The sequence below is a fragment of the Typha angustifolia genome, chromosome 8 (assembly GCF_048772165.1).
Source record: "Typha angustifolia cultivar Huaian chromosome 8, ASM4877216v1, whole genome shotgun sequence".
NCBI classification, from domain to species: Eukaryota; Viridiplantae; Streptophyta; class Magnoliopsida; order Poales; family Typhaceae; genus Typha; species Typha angustifolia.
The window spans coordinates 12875315-12895310 of NC_133246.1; the positions used below are offsets into that span (position 1 = coordinate 12875315).

A 19996-nucleotide genomic window follows, 5' to 3' on the forward strand; every position below is an offset into this window, starting at 1 on the left:
AGATCATGAGGAGAGAAATAATTCTTTTAGACATCTACGATCAAGGATGTAACAAAGGTAAGTTTCTGTATCCCGTATGTTTTCATAGTTTCTGAATTAAAATAGTTACATTTTTTTTAAAGTATGAAGTGGATACCGCTGGATACGTTTTGAATCTATTGGGTTAATTGGGCTAATTAAACTGTTAAAAAACCCGTTAAGCTTATTAACTTAACTCCCACTCCCACCCCGCTTATTAACTTACCACCCACCCCCCATCCCCATTCGGTCTCCCCCTCTCTCTCTCAAGCATTTCGTGCCCTAGCTCCCCCCCCACCCCCCGCACCCCATCTCTCTCTCTCGACGAGGACGACGCTGCTCCGCACGACACCATTCTCTCGGCGCTCGACAACGACGATCTTACTCTCTCACTCTCTCGCGCCGGTATTTTCTTATCCCTCTAATTGTCTCTCTTTTTTTTTCTTCTCAGTTTCTTCTCTGAATTTTCTTCATCTGATTTCTTCCACTATCCCTTTCTCAAATTCTGTTTTCAGTTTCGTTCCTCAGATTTTCTTTTTTCTTTTCTTTTCTCAGTTTTTTCTCCCTTGTTCTCTGAATTTTCTTCTTTAAAATTGTGCAGATTTTCTTCTCTGCCTTATTTACAGTTTAATTAATTCTGATTTGGTTACTTAAGTATTACATGATTAAGTATGGTTACTTTATTCTGAATTTCTGATATGGTTACTTAAGTATTACAGTTTAATTAATCCTCTCTCACTCACAGTTTTTTCAGATAGACTCGTACAGAATTATTTCCAGATCTGTTGCTTTATTAGAATTCTAGATCAGCTACTTATATATAATTTGAATGATGTGGTTTCATCTTCTTAGATGTTAAATTGTTGTGGAATGTGGAATGATTAGTTGAATCTAAGAAATCAATCTGAAAAACGTAAAACCACAGTGAGAAGTGTGCAAAAATGAATGAATCTTTTTACCATAGGCCCTGCAACTTCATCACTTTCCCATATAGTTTCTCCACCAAGATCAATGAGAATTATATGGCTGTTCCTGGTCCACGGCTCGTCACTGCCTTGCCATCCACCTGTACCCTTGATTCTACTACAGTAGCCTCAGAGGGAAATTTCTCCATGAATGAAGGATAACAAGTTGCCTACAAAAGAAAATGACCTTAATTATCCCTTTATTAATCAATAATCAATAATCATCAGTAATCCTAATCTGTCATGTAAATTAAGAACCAAATTAGCTAAAACACACAATTGTTTGAGAATCAAATAGGAGGATTAGTCCATCAAGCAATAGAAAGGTATGAAGCACAATTGATATTCAATAACAGGTGTACAATTTAAGTTAATGGCATTTTGAGTTGCATGTCAAAATCCTACTTCAGTAATGATTCAACTCCCTAATCTAGCCATTGCATGAGATATTAGGTGCTTGGCATGGCCAATTTAATATGGATCCACTATATTTGTTGGCTTGATTTAATGTGACTTGTTTGGTGTTATTTCTCCATGTCCCACTTAAACTATTCTACTATCGACCGTTATACTTGCGGGTACTTTTTGGGCGCAATCAAATTTTAGCATCGTTGGTGGGAGACGGTTCAGCAAGGAGCGCTAAAAGGGACCTTAAGAAATTGCCATACCAAAAAGTTGCTTCATTCCCTTCTTTTTTGTTTTTCTGTTTTTCTTTTTTCTTAAAAAACTCTTTTGCATTGTTATAAAAAAGAAGAAGAAAATAGAGATATTGATGGATTTATGCAAAGACATAGGGACGAGTTAGTTAAATTCGCTAGAAGGTCTGAAACAACACTGTTAAAATCACAACCTTTCACTTGGCTTGGGTTGTTTTTGTTGCTGTTTCTCATATTTGCATATTTTGAGCTTTCAAGCCTGCTCTAACATCTTAGGTGATTTCCTTCCGGTTAATTTACTTGTTCCTTATTCTTTATGTTTCATTACAATGAGGACAATGTAATGGTTAAGTTGGGAGAGTGAATACATTGTGTATGTTGAGTATTGAGCTTTATTAGGACTTTATTTTATTTCTACTTGTTATCATTTAAATACTATGAACTTGGTTGTATTTATGCAAGATACGCATGTGTATCACTGTGCAAAAATTTACTTTTCCTATTGATAGCATAGTTAATTGTTGAATTAATGATGATGTTGTGATTCACGCACTTTCATGTCGTATGTTTAAGGGTTTGTGCTAAATTGACATAAACCTAACCGAGAACTTGATTTTGTAATCACCATCTTGTTATACATTGAAAAATTAAGTAATGTCTTACCAAGTACTGAACCTTGCCGCCTCAAGAAGCGGTGAGATTTGCTCAAAGGGGAAGGTTACTTTATATTAAAAAGCCAAATTAATTATACTAAATTAATTCTATCTAAGGGGCCAAACTAGTTTTGGAATTTGTTTGGTACATTATTAAAATGGTTATTTTGGTTGTAGGCATGATTAAAATGGGTATACTACCTAAGGGTATGATTAAGACGGTATACTATCTAAAGGGCAAAACCATAGTTATCAAGAACCGGACCGGATCGGGTGGTCAGACCAGTGAACCGGTTAATCAAACCATTGAACCTATTCGGTTTTGTTATCAAATAAGATAAGCAATTGACCTAATAAAAATCGACTAACTCGGCGGTTGAATTAGTGACCCGTGCAACCGGGCTAGTATTTAGAGAACCGATTGGGTCAAGTATTTTTGCAAAAATTACCCAATTATCCTTAATTTTTAATTATTCTATTATAAAAATTAATAATATTTTAGTCCTAAAATTTTAGGATTATTTAGTTTATAATATATTTATATCTTAAAATTAGTTTTTTTGCACATGTATCCTTAAAAAGGTCCTTATTTGCTTGTATGTCCCTCTAAAATTCATATTTACATATATATCACTCAAAATACATAGGTTTTGCATTTATACCTTTTAATTTTTTTTTGTTGCATAAATACCCCTCGGAGCAAACTATCATTAAAATATGAACAATTTAAATAGAAAAATCATAAAAATATCATTATTTTAGTTTTCAAGTATTTTTCTTGGTCAATAGTATTTTTATCTTTTTATATTAAATGACTTACTTTGAAAATTAACCATGAGGATATTTGACATAGGTTTTGATACACTTATATTACTTTTGTAGATATTCTTTTATTTTTAGAATTATTCAGAACTATCTATATATTACTTAAAGATTTTAAAAAAATCAACTATCCGACCGGGTGAACCATTGGCTAAACAAATAACCTAGTAACCTGACCTTTAACCAATTTAACGTCCGGTCCGATTTTGATAAATATGGGCAAAACACCTGGATATTGGTTGTAGGCATAATTAAAACGGGTATACTATCTAAAGGTATGATTAAGGTGGTATACTTTCTAAGGGGCAAAACACTTGGATATTGGTTGTAGGCATGATTAAGACAGTATACTATCTAAGGGGCAAAACTAGTTTTGGAATTTGTTTGGTAGATTATTGAAATGGTTATTTTGGTTGTAGGCATGATTAAAACGGGTATATTATCTAAGGGGCAAACCTAGTTTTGGAATTTGTTTAAATTATTGAAATGGCTATGTTTGGTTGTAGGCATGATTAAGACCAGTATACTATCTAAGGGGCAAATCTAGTTTTGGAACTTGTTTGGTAGATTATTGAATATGTTTGGTTGTAGGCATGATTAAGACGGGTATGCTATCTAATGGGTAAACCAAGTTTTGGAACTTGTTTGGTAGATTATGCAATATGTTTGGTTGTAGGCATAATTAAGACATGTATTCTATCTAAGGGCAAACCTAGTTTTGGAATTTGTTTTGTAGATTATTGAATATGTTTGGTTGTAGGCATAATTGAGACATGTATTCTATCTATGGGGCAAACCTAGTTTTGGAATTTGTTTGGTAGATTATTTAATATGTTTGGTTGTCGGCATGATTAAGATAGGTATACTATCTAAGGGCAAAACTAGTTTTGGAATTTGAAATGGTTATGCTTGGTTGTATGCATGATTAAGATGGGTATAACTATTCAAGGAGCAAAACTAGTTATGTATTGTTGTACGCATGATTAAGATGTGTATACTATTCAAGGGGCAAAACTAGTTTTGGAATTTGTCTGGTAAATTATTGAAATGGTTTTGTTTATGCCTAGAATTGTCAAAGGTAATGGATGTTGTAACTAAGGATATTTCTATATTTAGGATAGTTAAAGCATTAGAATATCTTGTAAGCATCTTCACCAATGTGGTTGTACAAGAGAGATAGGATATTAGTGTCATGACTCCGTTGATAGTTTTGTTGTTTGCAACTTGAAGTATAGGAGCTTTCCTCTTTTCTTCCATTGTTTATTTAGGGTATGGTTCTTGTGGAACTTCGGAATGATACTCTACTGATTTTGGAAAGGGTTGTCCTGTTTGCAGAGAAAGAATGGTATGTGGTAAGAAGGTTTGCTCCCCTGAGGAAATCAAACATTAGTATCAAGAGGATGTATCTGTATTATAACTGCAAATTTTGGACCTAGAAGGCTTACTCAGATATGAGATTAGGCTTAGGTGATATTGGTGCGACGTTTATTTTTAAGTACATAAGAACTCTATATTATACATCGTTTCTTCTCGTATTACTTTAAAGAGCATGTATCGTTGCCACAAGTTTGGCAATTTCAGAAACTAATTCTTTTTCTTTTCATTAATGTGTAGGTTGGGTGCCAACGGTCTAGAGATTATTGCACAGGAAAATGCCTTCTCAGAAGATAGAAACAGGCCATCAAGATGTGGTTCATGATGTGTCCATGGATTATTATGGAAAGCGCCTAGCAACATCTTCCTCTGATGCAACTATTAAGATTGTAGGTGTTAGTGGCTCCTCGCATCAGCACCTTGCCACCCTGAGTGGACACCAAGGCCCAGTTTGGCAGGTAGCATGGGCCCATCCTAAGTTTGGTTCTATGATTGCCTCTTGCAGCTATGATGGACGTGTGATAATATGGAAGGAAGGGAACAAGCCTGATGAGTGGCTTCAGGCTCACGTTTTTACTGAGCACAAGTCCTCCGTCAACTCCATAGCATGGGCACCTCATGAACTTGGATTATGCTTAGCATGTGGATCTTCGGATGGTAATATTTCAGTGTTTACAGCTCGAGCTGATGGGGTTTGGGACACCACGAGAATTGATCAGGCTCACCCAGTCGGAGTAACCTCAGTCTCATGGGCTCCTTCAATGGCACCTGGTGCCCTGGTTGGTTCTGGACAATTTGATTATGTTCAGAAGCTTGCCTCTGGCGGTTGTGATAACACAGTCAAAGTGTGGAAGCTTTACAATGGGAGTTGGAAGATGGACTGTTTTCCTGCCCTTCAGATGCATACGGATTGGGTAAGAGATGTGGCTTGGGCACCAAACCTGGGACTACCTAAGACCACGATTGCTAGTGCTTCTCAGGATGGAACAGTGGTTATCTGGACAGTGGCGAAGGAAGGTGATCAGTGGGAGGGCAGAATCCTCAATGATTTTAAGGCTCCCGTTTGGAGGGTATCTTGGTCATTGACAGGAAATATATTGGCTGTTGCTGATGGACATAATAATGTTACACTGTGGAAAGAAGCTGTGGATGGAGAATGGCAGCAGGTGACAACTGTGGAGCCCTAGAGATCTGTGATCCTAATTAGGTTTTTCCCTTAGATAGTGGTTGTCTCTGGTCTTTATAATATACTTTCTCGTTCACCCTCATTATTGATCTAACGTGTGCTTTTGGAGCCTACAATGGTAGTACCTATCCATTTTCTTGCTGTTCTCTGTGTCTACTTCAAGAATGAGTAGGTCTATGTCTTCATACTGCTCTGATATGTTCAAAAGAACTTCATTTGACCTCTTGAATAATGATTAATTGCTTCAATACAGGACGAATTAGTGATCTGAGGATGTCCTTTATAAACTATAGCCTATTGGCCATAATATAGGCTGCCTCATGTGAACTTGATTCGTAGTACTTTCTGATATAGAAATTGACTGATGGATGGAGCGTTAGCTTTTATTAACATGCTCAAAGTTACGAACTTGCCTTTAACTTTAATGTTGCTGCTACATTATCAAGTTGTAGATTGCTAGTGAAATGACTTAAATGAACCAATTGACATAGACTGACAGGAGAATTAGATTCTTTATGGGATTGTCGGGGATAAGAAAAAATAAGGATAGAATAAAAGTTACAAAAAAAGGAATGAAAGGATGTAATAGTTATGTTTACATTTTGTTGCTGCTTCTAATATATCAGAGTTCGTACTCTTTTTCCCTCACAAATAAAATAGCATAAAAATAGTTATGTTGGATAAGAAGAGGTGTTTAATATGAATTTTTTCTTTTCTCTGGGATGAAAAACCTAGCGCTGAAAGTCTTAAGGGAGATGCCCAAGCTTTCCTTCTCTCTCGTCTTAAATTTTTCATCTTCCCATATCTCCAGGTTCTAGTTTCTGTGCAGAAACAAATGAAGACTATGTTAATTTTCGTTTAATCCAATGTCTCTTTTGAACTCAATAATGCTTCTTTTACCAGCCAATGGATTCCTCGCATCTGACGATCGTCTGGATGACATGAGTGTCCAGTTAATGCTCTGCCATGTACCACACCGAATGAAATGCTGGTTGTTGATGTACCAAATAATGGTGATCCTATTGTTCACATCATCAAAAAGCCAGAGGATAGTCTTATTGTGCTCAAGCGGAGTCAGCTATCTCTTCTTTGGAGGATTCGAGTCCAACAATGTCTCTTGACACTGCTCGAGATTATTCGAGTCAAAGCATTGTCTGTGATGACTACTTAACGAATCTCTTGCAACCAAGTTTTATCGTTCTAGTCTCTTGGCAGACACCAATGGAGACCTTCTATGTGACGACCATCTAAATGACATGAATGTCGAGTTGACGCAGGCCAGACGTACCTTGCCAGATGGAGTGCTAGTTGTTGATGCACCAAGTGATGGAGACCCTATCACTGACATCAATGAGTCAGAGGATAATTTTAATCAAATTAATTACAGTTCGAGAGATATCAACTTGTGCTGAAGTGGAGTCAACCATTTGTTCATTGAAGGATTCGAGATATGTGGCCACCTCATGGCCTCCAAACTCTTGATCTTGTACTGATATATACCCACTTTCCTGATCATAATCCTACACAACTAGTACCTCATCTGAATTCCCAAACTCACCCTCCTTTGCTTACTTCATCTTTTGCCACCCTCAGCCATCTAAAAGAAGAGCAGTTTCAAAGCAGCTATTGCCATGAGTTCAGGAAGATGAAAGCAAGTCACAATTAAGAATTCTTCTCTAAATCTTCCAAAACCACCATTGACCTACAATTCTACTTGTCCGAAGGTTAATTCTCAGCGAAAGAAATTGATAACATGGAGTTGTACAAAGAGGAAGAAAAATTGCAAATATAGTTACAAAATATACTGTCCAAGCAGTAGAATCATACAAGGCTCGTCTCCTTCTTTGTTTAGATTACTAAAATACTTTAATTCGTAACTACACCAGTTTCTTCCGAATTCATCATCCCAAATCTTCCAAGACACTCGAAATCTCGAGGCGAGAGTCGCAGTCAGATTACATTCAAACAAAAGGAAGGTGTTTTGCAGTTAGATCGTTTAGCACCAAACTAATCCACAACCAGTTAGAGATCCCAACAACAGAAGTAGAAGTACCGCAGTCAGAATGTTTTGTCCCATAAGGATTTCGATTTTAATGTTTTGTCCCGCATTCAGAATATTATTAGTAGTAGTAGTAGTAGTATATAAATTTTAAGCATCGTGACATCATTCAAAATATCATATTTACCGTTAAAATTATTAATCTCTTTAAAGATGATTCAATCAATTAAATCTAATTAATTATAACAAAAACCCTTCTCCTCTCAAAAATTATGTGAAAAGGTAAAGATATTTTATTATTTAAGGATATAATTGTTATGATATACTGATTATATAACGACAAATATAATATGTAGAACAAAATTCTATAGCAGTTATATAAAAATAATATTAATATTCTTGAGTCTTCTCTCTCATTTTTAGATAGATAAATGTGCAAGGCCCAATTATATTTATACAGAATCTAGAGAAGGAGATCCAGAGGCATGAACTGGTGTGAGTCTCTTACCTGAGAATCCTGTGATTCCTTTCCTTTCACAATGCCCATCACAGTTAGATCCAAGAGATGATCAACTGCTCGATAGAGACGAGTAGGAACAAAGACACACCTCCAGGGAGCCTAATACACACCGAAATAGGAGGAAGAGAGGAGAGACAGCGGGAAAAGAAAAAAAGAATCCCAGAAGGGTCATTTTGAACTTGCTGTTCAGCAAGAAGTGATTGAAGAATTCCGGAACATAGAGAACAAAGAAAGGGCTTCAAAGACAGTTCTTGCTAGTTTATGAGCAGATATGTGAAAGATGTGAAATGGAAGAGGTACAATGAATTAAGCAACATAAAGTAAATTATAAATTTTTCTCTATATCTTCTGTTATAGCTTTTGGGTTGTAATTTGGATTCATTTTGTAGCAAAATTAAAGTATAGTATATGTGAGACATCTATTGCAGATTTCTTGCGTCTTTTTCGTAGGTCACTGTAGTTTACAATAATAGGTGAACAACCCAATAATAAGTAAAAACATTTTTTTAATAATTATTGAGAATAATTCACACAATCTATACTTCATTTCTATCAACCATACAGTGTTTCAAAATTTTAATTTATTATTTTTTAATCCACGACACACATCACAATACAATATTATAAATTATAATAAACCAAACACTTATTTATTAGCAAACAATCTCTTAAACATATATCCCTAAATACAAGAAAACGCTCCCATAATTAAACAGCGGATGCAAGTATGATACGGTACATCGAGACTAGCAGCCATATACTTGATCAGCGACCATTATTTATAAACTCACCTCGTACATATCTCACGATTTAAAATCCTCTCGATGACACAGAAAACTGCATGTATTCACAAAGCACTTGCGCAAATTGAGATATCTGGATAAACTTATTATTAGAAAACAAGGCTCTTAGCAAGGTTAAGTGCTTTCTCCCGTCCAAAAAGCTTTTCAACAATGCCGAGAGAGAACTCCATGGCAGTTCCAGGGCCTCGACTTGTAATCAAGTTGCTGTCAACCACAATCCTGTTCTCGCATTCGCTTTGATCTGCAAGTTTGTTACACATGGCTGGATAAGCCGTTGCCTTCTTCCCCTACAAAGAAAAAAATTGTTGAAGTTAAATAACTGCTATTTATCTTCGTTTTGGGTTGTTAGATATTAAGCTAGTTCTTGCAGGTGTACCTTCAGTAAACCATGAGGCTCAAGGGCTATAGCTGGGGAGGCACATATGGCCCCATAAAGTTTATTTGATTCTGCTTGCTTTTTAAGCAAAGCAATAAGCTTCTCCGAGTTTGAAAATGCTTGGGCACCACCAAGCCCACCCTATAAAAAGAGAAGGGGATGAAATATCAAGACATGCACATGTAAAAGAAAAGGCTAATTGTTTATCGGTTGATCAGAACTACTTACTGGCAAAACAATAAGATCATATTGCATCTTAATAGCATCATCCAACAACATATCAGCTAGCAGTTTCACTTTCCTAGATGCCACAATTTCTAGCTTATCTTCCACAGATGCCACTGTGACATCAGCTTTTGCTCTCCGCAAAACATCGATGATGATAACAGCCTCCATCTCCTCTGAGCCATTGGCAACAGGCACAAGAATCTGGAAACAGGCAGAAAAAGAATAACCATTCAGAGCATTGATATCATGGTCCCTTATGTTACTCCTTATCATAGTTGAAATAAGTTACTTCTCAGAAGTAGGGTAACGTGACTTTTGTTCGAACTTTAAACACTTTTTAGGATAAAAAAGCATGTGCATCATTAACTTTGGACAGAGAACCTAATAATTGCAATCAAATAAAAAATCCATAGAGGCTTAATAATACAGAAGAAAGTACAGGGAGTAGATTGTTTTTTATTCAAACTAAGAGTAAAGATATATTAACCCTGAAATATCTCAAACATTTAAGCTCCACAAGGCTGAGGTACCCTCCTTAAAAGTTTCTAGAGAGGAACTCAAAGAATCAAGGGGATAACTAAATGAACCAAATTATTTGCAAGATTATATGATGAAATATGAAATTTACTATGATTATAGAGTTAAGGATCTAGAGAATTAGTTTAAGCTCTAAACAAACATATATTAGGCCGGGAAAAAGTCAGATATGAAGTTGTGAATAGATTATATGATGTTTAGTATGATTAAAAAGTTAAGGATCTAGAACATAAGTTTAAGCTCTTACCAAACAAATAATTGAATGGAAAAAGTCTGATATGAAGTTCTGAATGTCATATACTTTAGACAATCTACAACTGAATATACAATTGAATAGCGGAAGGCACTCTTCGAATAAAAGTTAGAGGCTTAGGTGCTTCATTGCATTTCCATACTTTGCAGAAAGGAAAAGTGAGGCATACTACTATCATTTTATCACTTACCTTAGGTGCTCCATTGCATTTCCACTCAACAGAGTTTAGTTCCCTCAGCACGAACTCGACATCATGTTGAGGACGCATAACCTGAAAAACCAATTAGTGAATAGTCTTTAGATAACAAGAATACTACTAAGGTGAGTTTACATGCACAAACATAAAGAGAAGAGTGCATGGCGAATTGATAGCAGGCCAATTACTTATTAAGAATCTTCCTCCAGAGGAAAATGTTCTCATGGTTTACAACTCAGTATGCATAGTACTATCAAGCTTCACAGGGAGTTTCATGCCATTTTATAAAAAAATTGAAAACTAGTGCAGCAGAGTCAAATACCTAAGAGGCTTATGTAGACACCTTCTATTCTTCCCTTTAGAAGACTTGAATTCCTACTTCCTAACGAATTATTGTCAAATATAGATAAACTAGATTTTAAAGGGTGAATATGCAAATTTCCATTATTTCGAGTTTTTTCGTACTATTCCCGTATGAATTTCTTTATCTTCTTACTTTGGATGCATTTGTACTTTTTTACAAGCTTACTGGTATGTTTCAGGCTTTCAGCATGACTAAATATCTTCCACGGCGAACAGTAGTAACACAGGTGCTCATTGAAATCATAAATATGATTATCAAATTTACAACACTCTGGAATGCACATATTTGCTCTAATTAGTTAGGTAGCGTAATTAGGATAACCAAGTTGTATAGCATTTAGCATCCTCTAATATTAGGTGTAAATATCAAAAGGATCTAAAATTTGTAACTTTAAATATATATCATCAAGGAGAATCAATTGGCAGAGATGCATTAGGAGAAGACAACTCTTTTAGACCTCTTTTGTGGTCTCGATTTGTTGAATTGTCTTAACAAATATTCTTAAGATTAAGCATGGAAGATTCAACTAGAAAAGCATACTTCTGATATTCAATTCTCATGATAAATAATAAGGCATCTGGTAGGTCAAAATGGAAGAAGAGGATCAGTGCATCACTCATTTTCTTATCACTCACAGTGATAATCAATGTCATTTAGGAAAGGGACTGAAAGATTTTCTTAAAGGCCACTGAGTGCCCTCTCTAGCTTACTGTCAAATCACTTGAATAAGTCTCATTATATAGCTTTTAACAATTGTTCTGAAAAAAATATGCCAAATCTAAAGATATCAACCTGAAAAACGTAAAACCACTGTGAGAGATGTGCAAAAATAAATGAATCTGTTTACCATAGGCCCTGCAACTTCATCAGCTTTATCTTTCCCATATAGTTTCTCCACCAAGATCAAAGAGAATTCTATTGCTGTTCCTGCTCCACGGCTCGTCACTGCCTTGCCATCCACTTGTACCCTTGATTCTACTGCAGTAGCCTCAGAGGGAAGTTTCTCCATGAATGAAGGATAACAAGTTGCCTACAAAAGAAATTGGCCTTAATTAACCATTTATTAATCAATAATCAATGATCCTAATCTGCCATGTAAATTGAGAACCAAATTAGTTAAATACACAATGTTGAAAATCAAATAGGAGGATTAGTCCCACAAGCAATAGAAAAGTATGAAGCACAATTGATATTCAATAACAGGTGTACAATTTAGATCCACTGTATTTGTTTGTTTGATTCAATGTGACTTGTTTGGTGTTATTTCTCCATGCAGTTCAGAGTTAACAATTATACTTTATCACCATTTGTCTCAATTAAACTGTTCTTTGATCGACCTTTATACCTTCGGGTACTTCTTGGGGGCAATCAAATTTTGGCGTCATTGCCAGGGAGATGGTTCAGTGAGGAGTGCTAAAAGGGACAAGCTTACGAAATTGCTGTACCAAAAAGTAGCTTCTCTTCTTTATTATTTCTCTGTTTTTCTCTTTTTTAAGCTTTTATGCATTGTTACCAAAAAGAAAAAGGAAATAGAGATATTTATGGATTTATGCAAATACATAAGGGTGAGTTAGGTAAATTTGCTAGAAGGTCTGAAACAACACGATTAAAATCACAACCTTTCACTTGGCTTGGGTTGTTTTTGTTGTTGCCTTTCAGAGTTGCATTATTTGAACTTTTGCACCTGCTCTAACATCTTAGGTGATTTCCTTCTAGTTAGGTTATTTATTTATTATTCTTTATGTTTCATTACATAGAGGACAATGCAATGCTTAAGTTGGGATAGAGAATACATTGTGTATGTTGAGTATTGAGCTTTATTAGGACTTTATTTTATTTATACTTGTGTTATCATTTCAATACTATGAACTTGGTTGTATTTATGCGAGATATACACGTGTATCACTATGCAAAATTTACTTTTCCTATTGATAGCATAGTTAATTGTTGAATTAATGATGATATTGTGATTCACGCACTTTCATGTCGTATGTTTAAGGGATCGTGCTAAATTGACATAAACCTAACCTAGAACTTCATTTAAGTAATCACCATTTTGTTATACATTGAAAAATTAAGTAATGTCTTACCAAGTACTGAACCTTGCCACCTAAAAAGCGGTGAGATTTGCATCAAAAGGGGAGCTTACCTCACGTTAGAAAAGCAAATTAATTCTACTAAAGTATGGAGTATCATTGCCTCAAGAAGTGGCAAGCATTTGTAGAATGGTAGGATTAATGAAAAAGAAGGCATTAAAAAAATGAACTCTAGTCATGGATTTAGGTGTTTACCTAAAGGGAGGTAGAAGGCTTTTATACATATGACAATCTTTTGAGCACATCACTTAGTTCTCTTTATTTTAGTGGTTGCGATGTTTAACACTAGGGAGTTGATGATCTTATTATCTAGCATTAAGTTTATATTCCTTAAATTGTTTAAATACATGAGTTTTTGAATTAAACTGTGCTCCCTACGAAAGTGGCATAAATAATCTACAAGTTTTGTTGTTTTTAAACCATTTGAGTAGTTTTTTTTTTGTTTTTTACGCTTGAATTGCTAGAGCCTAGGAATAAGCTGGTTGGAGAGTGTGATAAGTGCATACAATATTGAGATAAAGAATTTGTCTTTATGTTCTTCTTCATAATTCACAATCCTTAAGAATATAGATGGACTCTGAAGTCACCACTAAAAAATTTATAAGCAATCTCTGTGCATCAGTACCATCACATACAATACTTACCTATTTCTCCCCTCATGTGCTTCTAATAAGGTTTAATAACATTTTAATATTTGTTCTCTTATTGAAGTAGTGTAGTTCTCAACATATTATAGCCAGGGAACACAAATCCAGACATATTATTATTTATTACAAATTGAAAGGCTCTAACATAGTAAAATGTTCCTTGCCAAATAAAAAGACAACCCAGCTGAATAAAACATTCTTACAATCTCACAATATAATTAATTGTGAGCATCAAAATTAAATGACTTTTCAATATGTCATTTTCGTTGCTCCTTTTTTTTTCTTGATGTCCCTCCTATATCAAACCTACACCTCCAATTGAGCTACTTGAAGATACCACTTGCACAAATTTTGGCAAAGGAATTTATTTAGTTATCAAATTTTAAATTATCTACTCGGCCATATCAACAACCATTTTCATTTCCATAACATGTTCACTACTCATTTTTATACAACCTCTAATTCTATGCCCACTAATTTTTAGCAAATGAGCCTCTACTCTATAATATGATCCTTTGTAGATTTGTTAACAATAATTGCATCTAAAATTGTGATTTCCTCCACCTTCTCTCAATTTCTCCATCTTAGTAACATATCTCCACAAATAAGCATTATCATCCACAAAAGATACAGTATTTTAACTAGAATCAGTATTTTCAATATTCATTTTTCTTCAACAGCAATAAAACTACATTAATAGAGAAATATGTATTAGCAAAATTGACAATTTGACAAAGAGAGAAGCTTCAATATAATTTAACAAATTAATAATAGATGAAAAATGAAAGAAATCAGAAAGGTCTAAACTCTAAACAATTTAACTCTTAATTTTTCTGCCTATCAATCTCTCACATTATTAGTTTATCACATTAATAAGAATTTAAAATAACTAACAGAAATTTAAATTTAAGCACCATCATATAAAAAAATTAAAGGAAACATAAAAGATTGAAAGGGTTCAAAGGAGAGTAGAGGTAGGGAAATAGAGAGAGAGAGTGAATGAGAGAGGGAGGGAGGAAGAGAGATCAACCAATTAGAACTTGGAAGAAATGAAAGTGGCTTGTGGGGAGAGAGAGAAGAACCTCATCGTGCTCAGCAATCCGTCATCCTCGCCATGCTCAACAGCCCATCGCCCTCACTGTGCACAGCTGCTCGTCGCACTCGCCGTTCTTAGCAGCCTGTGGCCCTCACCATGTTCAATTGCTTGTCATTCTCAACCAACCATCACCTAGGACTTGCTTTTAGATGAGGTGAGGGTTTAAGGATTTTAGCAGCCTATGGCACTGCCTTCTTCCGCTCAAGGATTTTAGATGAGGTGAGGGTTTAAGGTGAGGTGAGGATTTGGGATTTTTTTTAGGGCTGAGAGGTGAGGGGGTTTGATTATTTTGTTTTGGGTTTGGATTCGGGTCATTGAAAAATAATTCAAACCCGACCCGTTTTGCCTAATAACAGCACATTATGTCCACGTCATGTCTCATTTTATTTTTTATTTTTTTAAAATTAGAATACTTCTAACCCGTGTTAACACATGTCCGACACTAGCACTTCCCCTAGATAGAGGTGTTTGTGCTTCATTGCTAATGCTAGTGGAAGACATTGACCCAATCCGATAACCTAACATGATAATCCAGCTCGTGATCGGATTTGAATTTAGTCTAATTGGGTTCAAGTTGTAAGCGAGTCAACCTGCCTAACCCGATTAATAATATGATCGTGTTCGAGTTTACATTACTAACTCGTTTAAATATATGGGTCGGGTCAACCCACCAACCCAATAATATATATATATATACTCTAAACATAAGCCCTAACCTAACTAACACACTATCTCCTCATCTAGTTTTCTCACCCCATGCGCCGTCTTAAGCTCATTCTCTCCCTCCCTGACCTCAACCTCCCGTATATATAACTTGCCAGTTCGTCATGCATCGCCTCGTGGTCAAGCTCCACCTCCTCCTCCTCCTCTACTCCCTCCTCAACCTCGATCTCCCGCAATCTGGCAACTTGACCCTTGATATCCTCGTCGTCGTTGTCGCCGCTATGCTTACTGCAGGCTATGGCAAGGAGTGCATCAAGGATCCAACCCGTCTTCACTAGATCTGACCACATCTTTATCGAATCCGTCTTCTCCGATGAGAGATCCCTCACCATATCCCTTTTTTTTTACTCCAGATCATGATAGTAAAGGGCGCTTGTGACCGTGGAGTTTGAGAAATTTTACTTGATAAGTGGATATGTTCCAAACTCTAGTAGTGGTCTAAGAACATTGGTAGTTGATCTTTTCTCTTTCGTTTCTAATGGCCTCTTGTTATGTAGTTAAACATACTAAAAGCATCTCTAAAGATCTGCTTTTCTTGACTACATCTTGCTTTCAGAGTTATGGGATTAAGGAATGGGATTAATCTCTTAGCAGTCACATGAAAGTAAGTTTTACTAATTTTGACTTCTTTAAGGCAAGTTCTTTATTGCCATTTTCTCATCTATCCCATTGCTTTAGATCATGCTGGAAAGACCATTCAGTTTCCTATTTGTTCATTCTTATGTGACAGTTGACTGATCAAGTACTATTCTTTCTTTAACAATTCTGCTGCAGCTGCTTTATCTGATAGAGTGGTGCCGAATTGATGCAATTCTTTCGTTTTGTCTAGGAGTTGGAGAAGTCTAAACCTGTAATTCTAACTGGTGACCTTAACTGCGTTCATCAAGAGATTGACATCTATAATCCTGCTATAAGAGATTCATTTTTTGAAAGCCTATTGTTGTTTACCAAGGCTATTAATTTTTGTTAGTCAAATAAGATTTTTTTGAAATGTCTTATTATGTGTTTGTTGAAATGTCTTGACCTCTATTATTCACCTCTTTATAAATATTCTACTTATTTAGAGTGAGCTAGGAAATATATGCCCTCTTATTTATTTCAAATAGGAACAAATGGGTTAATAGCTCTTATTAATGTCATATGATATCTGTCTCTACTTAATTATCAGAGCTTAATTTATTCATTTGAAAGTTGATATGAGAATATAAGCTTTTTCTCTCTCTATCTTCCCTATCTTAGTTATTTACATTCTCTTTTATTTATTTTTTCGTAGGGTTGTGATCGGACATGATCTTTGGACGATAAAACAAATTGCTCAATGTTACTTTTGCCTATTTATAGTTTATAATGGATTATAAATTTAATGTTGGACATTAGTGGTAGAGTTGTAAGCTTGAAACTATGTTAGACTTCTTGTATTTGTTATGAGATTATTAGATTTGAAAGTTAAAATTTAGAATTAAAATTAGTACTTGGTTTTATTTACTTAATATTAGTGATTGAATTGTTGTATTGATTTATTATGAATTGTATTTATGGTTGAAGGCTTAAGCAACACTTTATCCACTGCCTGTCGAGCCCTACTTAAGCAACACTTTATCCACTAACACATGTTTCTTATGCATATCTTTGAAGTGCAACTAACCTCGAAATAACTCCACGTCCTCTCTCCAAACTAATGGGGCAGTGTTCCCAATCCTCTTGTTATAGCAAATTGTGAAGTTGTCAAACCAAGGGTTGCAGCTGCAAATCAGTTTAATTATTTGTTTTACTGCCTTGATATGTTTAATTGGTTTTATTTGTTAGATCTGTTTAATTACTGTAATGATTTACTGCAATAATTTCTCACTATCTATATCTTATATATTTAATATTAATATTTGGTATGAGAATTTCAACTTTGTCTCTTTATCTTCTATCTTAGTTATTTACGTTCTCTTTTTATTATTTTTGACAACCTCATGATCTTTGGACAATAAAATGGAGAGCTTAATATTGTTGTTTGTTTATTTTAAACTATTTGTAATTTGTAATGGATTGTAAAATTTAAACTTTATTCTGATTGTTACGGAATTGTTAGATTTAAGAGTTGGAACTAAAATTTATTGTATTAATTCTTTCTAAACTTTATTGTATATATTTGGACTTAAGAGTTGAAATTTTGTTCTAAACTTTAAACTTTGTTGTATATATTTGAACTTAAGAATTGGAATTTTGTTCTGAACTTTACACTTTGTTGTATGGATTAGTGTTTTGATGAATCATTAGAATTGTTATTGTTATGTTGTATGAGTTTTGAGTTGGACGTATGCTATTTATTTGTATAGTATACCATTTATATAAGATTAATTAATAAATATAAATTTTATGTAAGGTTAAAATTGAATGTTATTCATATCCTGTTAAACGGGTTATCTTGTCGTGTTAATACAACCCGTTTATTAAACGGGTTATCATGTCGCGTTAATATGTCGTGTTAACACAATCGTTTATTAAACAGATTAGACGAGTCGTATTGTGCTACCTGTTTAATAATAGGCCGTGTTCGTGTCTACCAAATATAACTCATTTATTAATCAGGTTGTGTTCGTGTTAAAGTGAAGTTGACCCGACCCAAACCCGCTTTAAATGGCCTGATTGCCACCCCTACTAAATGCTAACTATATGCTTAATAAGTGATAAAGAAACCATTAGAATTTCTTTAGGTTTTCTTTCGTATTATATATTTAAATCATCTGATTTTGGGCTTTGAGATGTGAAACCTTCAAATTGAATTATAAAAAGAAAGAAATTGAGTAGATAAAATCCAAAAAGTACGATATACCCCTGACACCTAGTTTCTCTTTTTCTAAATTATCTTACTTGCTTACTGTTATTTAAACTTCTATATAAACAGTGATCTACTCGGTATTTCTTTACCTTCTGTGTAGTGTATCCTTTGCCATAGTCTCCCTACGGACTCGACAACCATCAATTGTTTGCTATAGTTGTTTCGGGTACTTTTTGGGGGCAATCGGTCATGCTAGTCATCATGCATGTCATCTTATTGTAGCTCACTTGTTGAACAACTCGAATATGAGGTGGAAATCATCGACCTCAGCTTCAGTCCAATATACACTATCATACAAATGAATTTCATGGAATAATTAATCGAAACTTAAGGACTTCAACTTTTCAGGTAAAACTTGTGACTGAGCACATAATTTTCATCTACATAGTCTACTGTTACAATTACTAATTGATTGTTCAGAATTAGAGAGAACGTTTTCATTTGTTGACGTTTCCACAGGAATTTACAGCTAGAAAAGAAAGCTGTATCAAATATGACTATCATTCCAGTAAAGCAAAAAAGATAAGTGATCAAGATTTCACCTTCAGCCCCTTAAGTAGACCCCAGGATCCCAGTGCCACAGCCGGTGCCGCACATATCGCCGCATAAAGCCCCCCTTTCTCCGCGTGCTTCTTCACCATATTCTCCAACACTTTACAATCCTTAAGATTAGCCGAACCAGGCATTCCTCCCTGCATCAGAACAAAAGAACCGACCCAGATCAAGAACAAAACCACAAACAAATCAATCAAACAAGCTCTTCCGCGACGCAGCTCGAATCGTACGGGGAGGGAGATGAGATCGAAGGCCGAGTCAGCGCAATCGGACACGAGGGCGTCCGCCACGAGCTTAATCCCCCAGCAAGCGTCAACGCGGAGGTCCTTCTCGACAGAGGCGACGGTGACGTCAGCGCCGGCGCGGCGGAGGACGTCAATGGTGATCACCGCTTCCATCGGCTCCGTGCCATTGGCGATGGGGACTAAGACCTGGTCGAATCCAAGGAAATGAAGAATGGCATAAGAGACTATGAGGGTGACTTAGAGAGAGAGATGTAAGAATACCTTCTTAGATGGAGGAGATGCCATGGGCGAGATCGAGGAGGAGCGAAGAGGGGGGAGAAAGGTTTGAGTTCGAGGTGGAAGGAAGGGCTTGAGTGGCGAGAGGTTTTTGAAGAGGGGAAGAGGGAGAGGTGCGAGATGCCGCGTGGCCATTTTTGGAGAATCTTCTGGGACTAGAAAGTGCCAGAGTCCGCTTGAGTGATGTGTGGGTTTAGTTTAGGCGGGTCACATACTAATCCAAGTCCATATGAGGCTAAACTCAGAGGCAGACCGGATCGGTTAGTAATATACTAATATCATCCGACCCGTTTACCCATACAGTTTTTGAGGCCACTAATAAAATACCCTTATCAATAACCCAACCCTGCAACCCACTTATTCTAACTCTTCAAATCCTTCTCCATCGCCTTCACTGTCTTCAATTCCTCCTTGGTCGCCATCACCTCTCTAAGCTCTCTGCTTATATAATTACTTCCAACTTAGTGCATTTTCCGTTCTATAGCTTGTCTGTTAAGTTAGTAGCTTGGTTCTTTTGAAACTGGCCTAGCTTTCATCAGATCTGGAAAGCTTTTTTTAGTCAAGCTGGTCGAATCCTT

General features: G+C 35.7%; 2 protein-coding genes across 2 annotated transcripts; one reads left to right on the plus strand and one right to left on the minus strand.

The window, feature by feature from the left end:
• The first annotated feature begins 265 nt into the window (after positions 1-265).
• On the plus strand, positions 266-5940 carry LOC140764680 (protein transport protein SEC13 homolog A-like). The gene is made up of 2 exons (XM_073103366.1): positions 266-423; positions 4729-5940. The coding sequence occupies exon 2, from the start codon at positions 4767-4769 to the stop codon at positions 5673-5675; it is 909 nt and encodes a 302-aa protein (XP_072959467.1). The 5' UTR covers positions 266-423; positions 4729-4766; the 3' UTR covers positions 5676-5940.
• Positions 5941-8821: 2881 nt separating this feature from the next.
• On the minus strand, positions 8822-19610 carry LOC140766108 (protein DJ-1 homolog B-like). The gene is made up of 8 exons (XM_073105534.1): positions 19404-19610; positions 19128-19328; positions 18885-19034; positions 11798-11980; positions 10581-10661; positions 9601-9801; positions 9373-9513; positions 8822-9283 (listed from the first exon to the last, which is right to left on the minus strand). The coding sequence occupies exons 1-8, from the start codon at positions 19551-19553 to the stop codon at positions 9086-9088; spliced, it is 1305 nt and encodes a 434-aa protein (XP_072961635.1). The 5' UTR covers positions 19554-19610; the 3' UTR covers positions 8822-9085.
• Positions 19611-19996: the final 386 nt, after the last annotated feature.

What these genes read in the sequence shown, in the direction of transcription:
- LOC140766108 (XM_073105534.1), bottom strand. Translation starts at nt 19,553, where the DNA reads ATGGCCACGCGGCATCTCGCACCTCTCCCTCTTCCCCTCTTCAAAAAC. An exon ending in CATCTCCTCCATCTAAGAAG is followed by an intron (nt 19,329 to 19,403) that starts GTATTCTTACAT and finishes GGATTCGACCAG; the next exon opens with GTCTTAGTCCCCATCGCCAA. An exon ending in GTCTACTTAAGGGGCTGAAG is followed by an intron (nt 11,981 to 18,884) that starts GTGAAATCTTGA and finishes TTTCTTTTGTAG; the next exon opens with GCAACTTGTTATCCTTCATT.
- LOC140764680 (XM_073103366.1), top strand. Translation starts at nt 4,767, where the DNA reads ATGCCTTCTCAGAAGATAGAAACAGGCCATCAAGATGTGGTTCATGAT.